This window comes from Lineus longissimus, chromosome 5 (assembly GCF_910592395.1).
Source record: "Lineus longissimus chromosome 5, tnLinLong1.2, whole genome shotgun sequence".
Taxonomy (NCBI): domain Eukaryota; kingdom Metazoa; phylum Nemertea; class Pilidiophora; order Heteronemertea; family Lineidae; genus Lineus; species Lineus longissimus.
Window position 1 is genome coordinate 13,702,312 of NC_088312.1, and position 6,779 is coordinate 13,709,090.

The 6,779-nt window shown below is 43.3% G+C and overlaps 1 protein-coding gene across 1 annotated transcript; it reads left to right on the plus strand.

The window, feature by feature from the left end:
• The first annotated feature begins 397 nt into the window (after nucleotides 1-397).
• Nucleotides 398-3,232, plus strand: LOC135487891 (uncharacterized). The gene has a single exon (XM_064772078.1). The coding sequence runs from the start codon at nucleotides 398-400 to the stop codon at nucleotides 3,230-3,232; it is 2,835 nt and encodes a 944-aa protein (XP_064628148.1).
• Nucleotides 3,233-6,779: the final 3,547 nt, after the last annotated feature.

Here is a 6,779-nt window from a genome sequence, read left to right on the forward strand (position 1 = left end):
AAAGGACGGCTTCTTCAACATGCCACTCCCTTTCAAAGAAAAGAAACCAACCCTCCCTTATAATATCTTCATGGCGAAGGTCCGGCTGGAACACCTGAAGCGCAGATTTAGAAGAGACAGCAAATACTTTGCCGATTACACAGCCTTTATGGAAGACATTATCAAGCAAGGAGATGCCGAAAGGGCGACAGAGGACAGCGATAGAAAGGGACAAATCTGGTATATTCCTCACCATGGGGTGTATCATCCCAAAAAACCACAGAAGATCAGAGTAGTTTTTGATTGTGGAGCTAAATTCCAGGAAACAAGCCTAAATGACCATCTTTTATAGGGCCCAGATCAATTGAATGGGCTCCTGAGTGTACTATGCCGCTTCCGTCTTGGGAAGGTCGCATTCATGTGTGACATAGAGCGCATGTTCCATCGCTTCCGAGTCAGAGATGACCATCAAGATTACATAAGATTCCTGTGGTGGGAAGGTGGAAACCTTGAGACAGAACCAGTGAGCTATCGTCTGAAGGTCAACCTCTTTGGCGCAGTTTCATCACCAGGGTGCGCCATCTATGGACTACGGCATATGGCGGAGAAGTTCAAGGACCTTAGCCCAGAAGCCTCCGCATTCATAGCTGAAAACTTCTACATGGACGATGGTTTAGGGAGCACAGACGAAGTAGAAGAGGCAATCAAGGTCATCAAAGGGGCGAGATCAATCTGCCAGAAAGGAAACGTGAGACTCCACAAACCGGCGTCAAACAGCAGGGAAGTGCTTGAGTCCATCCCGCCCTCCGAAAGAGCTAAGGATATCATGGAACTTGATCTGTCACTTGATGACCTCCCCATAGAGAGGGCCCTTGGCATTCAGTGGTGTATTGAGTCTGATGTCTTCCAGTTCCGTCTGACGATCCAAGACCAACCCCTCACCCGACGAGGCATCCTGTCCATGGTATCTTCGGTTCTTGACCCACTTGGCTTCCTTGCACCATTTCTGCTGACTGGTAAGCAGATACTCCAACACCTTTGTAGAGAGAGCACAGACTGGGACCAGCCTCTTCCAAATGAGCTTGGGGGGCTGGTAAGCCTGGCCACCATAAAAATACCTAGGTGCTTCAAACTGACCGATTTTGGACCCGTCAAACAGATGGAAAGGCATCATTCCTTGGACGCATCGCTCACAGGGAACGGACAATGCAGCTATCTGAGATTAGTGGATGAGATTGAAAGGGTTCACTGCTCATTGGCAATGTCTAAAGCAAGGGTGGCCCCCCTGAAGCCTGTAACAGTCCCCAGATTGGAGCTGCAGGCTGCTGTAGTGTCTGTAAAGATCAGTGACTTTCTCAACAAAGAGTTGAAGATCAAAGAAATGAAGAATTATTATTGGACAGACTCCAGGGTTGTTCTTTGGTATATCCAAAATGAAGCACGCCGCTTCAAAATCTTTGTTGCCAACAGAGTTCAAAGAATAAGAGAGTCATCAGAGCCAGGACAGTGGCGCCATATAGCCACAGATATCAACCCAGCTGACCATGCATCCAGAGGACTGGAGGCAGAAGAACTGGAAACCTCCAGATGGTTCAATGGGCCTGCATTCCTGTGGGAAAAGCAACTCCCTGAGGTAAGCAACTCAACACCTGATCATGATGAAATCTCAAACGATGATCCCGAGGTCAAGAAGGTCACAGCCCTAGCCACTAAAGCCACAGAGAGAACATGGATGCTGAAGAGGTTTGAGAAGTTTTCTGATTGGTCAAGATTACTCTCAGCCATATCTACACTTCGTGAGCGTTGTTTACGCAAGCTAGGTAAAGGTATACCTGGTTTGACAGAGATAAGAAGAGCTTCAGAGAAGTTCATCATCCTATGCATACAAAGAGAAGCCTTTGCAGACGAGATAGACGAACTGCAAAGAGGAGAACATCTGAAGAAGGGCAACCAGCTCTTTAACTTGGACCCCTTCCCAGATGAAGATGGAATCCTGAGAGTTGGAGGCAGGCTCAAACATTCGAACCTGAATTATAGAGCCAAACATCCAGCTATTATCCCCAAGAAGACTGCCGTAGCTGAGCTGCTGATAAAGCATCATCATGAAAAGACTGCACATCAGGGCAGAGGAATGACTATGAATGAGTTGAGAGCCAGAGGATTTTGGATACCAGGTTGCTCTGCCCAGGTCTCCTCACACATTTTCAAGTGTGTTGTTTGCAGACGTTTCAGGGGAACCATTCAAGTCCAGAAGATGGCTGACCTACCTATTGATAGATTAGACGCCTCTCCCCCATTCACATACTGCGGAATTGATGTCTTTGGGCCATTTGAAGTGACAGAAAGGCGCAAGACCATCAAAAGGTATGGACTTCTGTTCACCTGTATGGCTTCCAGAGCCATACACATAGAGTTATTGGATGACATGACAACGGATGTCTTTTTGAATGCCCTGCGATGCTTTGTCGCCCTCAGGGGTAAAGTACGCCTAATCCGGTGTGACCGGGGTTCTAATTTTGTAGGAGCAAGAGAAGAACTGAATGAGGCCATGAAAGAGATCGATGATGCAACCATTCAAGCCCACTTCCAGGGCGATTGCGAATTCGTCATGAACTCCCCAGAATCAAGCCACAAAGGAGGCGTATGGGAACGACAGATCCGAACCATCCGCAGCGTGCTGAGAGTAGTCCTAGGATTGTCACATTCCCGTCTAGACACCTCCTCACTCAGGACATTGTTCTATGAGGTAATGGCGATAATCAACAGCCGTCCATTGACTGTAGAAAACCTCAACGACCCTACTGCACCCCTGCCACTCACTCCAAATCAGTTGCTGACGATGAAATCAGACATCCTGATGCCACCCCCTGGGGAATTCCCCAAGGAGGATCTGTATGCCCGGAAGAGATGGCGCAGGGTTCAGTATCTTGCCAATGAGTTTTGGCAAAGATGGAGAAAAGAATATCTCCAGAATCTCCAACAGCGCCAGAAATGGCAGAAGCAAAGAAGAAACGTTGAAGTGGGAGACATAGTGATCCTAAATGACGCAGACCTACCAAGATGCGACTGGAAGCTGGCAATGGTAGAGACGACTGAGAAAGGAAAGGATGCTCTAACAAGAACAGTGAAGCTCCGGATGGCTAGTGCTGAGCTCACAGCTGACGGGAAGCGCAAGGGCAAGGTCCGATTCCTGGAGAGACCCATCCACAAGTTGATTATGTTGCTGGAAAAGTCCCCAGATCAGCCTGATTAATTTTCCTATAGCTTCCTGGTCTTCAATGGGTGGGAGTTCTTCTCATTCTTTACTGAGTTTCGTTTTTTTGTGTCCTTTTACACATTACCTTCCAGATTGCGTTTAGATTTAAGTTTTTTTTTTCTTTCATACGACAATTATATGTTTTTGTAGATATTACAGTTTTGGATACGTACATAGTATAACGTTATGGAATTCCTCGGATTACCTTTGGTGATTGATTAGTTTAGGTTTTTTTTGTGGAAATCACTTAGGTGATTTGGGTGGGAGTGTGACAGCAGGCAATGTGAGATGTTTTCTATTTTGTGTGGCTGAAGATGACTCACAGTTAGCATCTCTTAGAAAGCACTTTGGACGGGTCAAACTCTGGCATGAGTGGTATACCAAGGTTGTAGGCACTATGGACCACTTCACTTCCTGTTAAGAAATACTTGATTCCTACACCTTTCAAGATTTAGTCCCATTTTTGATTTAGTATATTTCATGATGGTTGAAGTTTAACACATCATCGTTTGGGTTTAATAGTTCAGGATGTTTCCTTTCGTTTATTCCTTGATTATTAGCTGTAATTAACGGAGTGTTTATTTAGTTATATGTCCAGGATTTGGGATAGTCAACTTCCTCTCATCCTTTCTCATAGATGCTCTTGTCTTGGATAGATCAGAAACATTTATGCCAATTTTAATCTGACATATATCAGCGGAATCTTAGACCCCAGAATGCGGCAAACACGGTATGTAGTAAGCTTTGCCTTTATTAATATCATGGAAGTGATATTTCCGTCTTCTGGTTATTCATAGATAGATATTTTGGACATGTAAAGTGAGCATCAAAATGAGCCATGTGGATTCTTTGTTCTCCACCACATATGTACTTCATATCTTAATTCATTAGTATAACCTTTGACAAGTAGCTTAACTGGTTACTATAAGACCATTCTTGAGCTTGATACAAGTATATCACACCTTTGGTGTTATATAGATGATTTTATATCTTTAGGACATTAGTTTCTTAAACTCTGTCTCTGGAGATAGGTTTAGCTTTAGCTTTAGGATTTCTTTCCTTTCATTCTGATCTGTGAACTCAAGATAAGTGTTGCATCTTCTTTCAGTCTTTACGGCATCAACGACATACATAAGGAGTTAGAAATATTTGTGAGACAGAGAACGAAGAAAGATTTATCAATAAAGATGCCCGTATATCATATAAAGAGTGTTTATTCATCAGAACGATTGGTCCACCACCTGGGGCGGCTTGATTCCGTACAGAGTCCATGGCAGAATCTATACTAATAAGCCCCCCTCTTAGGAGGTGCTCTTAAGATACACGTGTGTGCGGGAGTATATAATGAATGATGATGAGAAATAAAGAGAGTAACTATTGTATATCCTACAAACAATTTTTTTTGGTTTTTTTCTGAATTTACCGATTTCTCTGCGATCTTCCGGTGGTGGTTGCTATCCCATTGGTTGAAATTAATTTAAATTAAATTTAAATTAATTTAAATCTTCATGGGAATTCGCTACATCATATGCCTAAGAAATTGGCCAATTATATTAATATTTTTATTAGAGAAATATCCGTCCTAAATAATGTCAGAAAAGGGTGGTTTATTTCAATTTTGTGTCGAGGTCACGTGACATAAAAACAAAACAATCGCACACATCCGTCCAAAAAAGGCACTTAAAGAAAAACAAATACGTTTTTCCAGCTTAAAACCACACTGACGACTAAGTTATATTGGTCTACTGCCCAAATCTGAAGTATCAAAATGAATCACAAACTAGAACTAGCTCTATTTAGCTATAGTTGCGTGAAAAATTCGGGTGAGCGACGTACATTCTGCACCCTAGCGGCCAATAATTAAACTACTTTCAGCCGTCTGCTCCGGTCCCGTCAGGGAGTTTTTCCCAAATGTACGCGATGATGACGTGGCCCATTAACAGCTATTTCAAAATGCGTTTCCAAAGTGAATGCATGAGGACAACCCATTTGTGTCGTATATCACTGGAAACGCCCGATTCCCCTGAATAAGGACAATCATAATGTATTACATTACCAAAACAAAAATGTGTCGGGTGAGCGACATACTGCCCCTAGCGGCCAATAAGTAAACTACTTTCAGCCGTTTTATGGATGGTCCCAACATGGGGCGTTTGGGGGGGGGGTTTCCCCTCCATTGTACTGGGTAAAAACGTTACGCTATCGTAGGGGGGTTCGGGGGTGCTCCCCCGACCTAAAGGGGGGCTCACCAAGTCCTTGACTTTACATATTAAGCCCCCCTTTAGGAGGGGCTCTTAAGATACACGTGTGTGCGGGAGTATATAATGAATGATGATGAGAAATAAAGAGAGTAACTATTGTATATCCTACAAACAATTTTTTTTGGTTTTTTTCTGAATTAACTCCATTTAGTTTACCGATTTCTCCGCGATCTTCCGGTGGTGGTTGCTATCCCATTGGTTGAAATTAATTTAAATTTAATTTCAATTAATTTAAATCTTCATAGGAATTCGCTACATATACCTAAGAAATTGGCCAATTATATTAATATTTTTATTAGAGAAATATCCGTCCTAAATAATGACAGAAAAGGGTGGTTTATTTCAATTTTGTGTCGACATGGTTGAGGTCACATGACATAAACAAAACAATCGCACACACCCGTCCAAAAAAGGCACGTACTTTAAGAAAAACAAATACGTTTTTCCTGCTTAAAACCACACTGACGACTAAGTTATATTGGTCTACTGCCCAAATCTGAAGTATCAAAATGAATCACAAACTAGAACTAGCTCTATTTAGCAAAAGTTGTGTGAAAAATTCGGGTGAGCGACATACTGCACCCTAGCGGCCAATAAATAAACCACTTTCAGCCGTCTGCTCCGGTCTCGTTAGGGAGTTTTTCCCAAATGTACGCGATGATGACGTGCCCCATTAACAGGACGTTACATCTATTTTAAAATGCGTTCCCAAAGTGAATGCATGAGGACAACCCATTTGTGTCGTATATCACTGGAAACGCCCGATTCCCGTGAATAAGGACAATCACAATGCATTACATTACCAAAACAAAAATGTGTCGGAAGGAACTATGGATGGTCACAACATGGGGGGTGGGGGGGGGGTTCCCCTCCATTGTACTGGGTAAAAACGTTACGCTATCGTAGGGGGGTTCGGGGGTGCTCCCCCGACCTAAAGGGGGGGCTCACCAAGTCCTTGACTTTACATATTATACATACTGTTTTTGTGAAGGAATGGTCAGGGAGGATATCCGAGTCATTGACAGTGACTTTTGCTGCATTTGCTCTACTAATTAGATAGCACGTTGCCAGGAAATGGTCCAGGGACCATGTGCTCACCTGTGTCAAAGGACATTAAAGGTGGGCAATGATATGTGACCTTGACCCTATCACCTTGAAAAGTATATCAGAATGAAATAGTCCAGGGACCATGTGCTCACCTGTTGTCAAAGGACATTAAGACATTTAAGAGAGGAGAAACATATTTTCACTTTTGACATTTGGCCCCCTATTGGCCAAACCGT

Excerpts from the sequence above, each read along its gene's own strand:
- LOC135487891 (XM_064772078.1), top strand. The coding sequence starts at position 398 with ATGTGTGACATAGAGCGCATGTTCCATCGCTTCCGAGTCAGAGATGAC.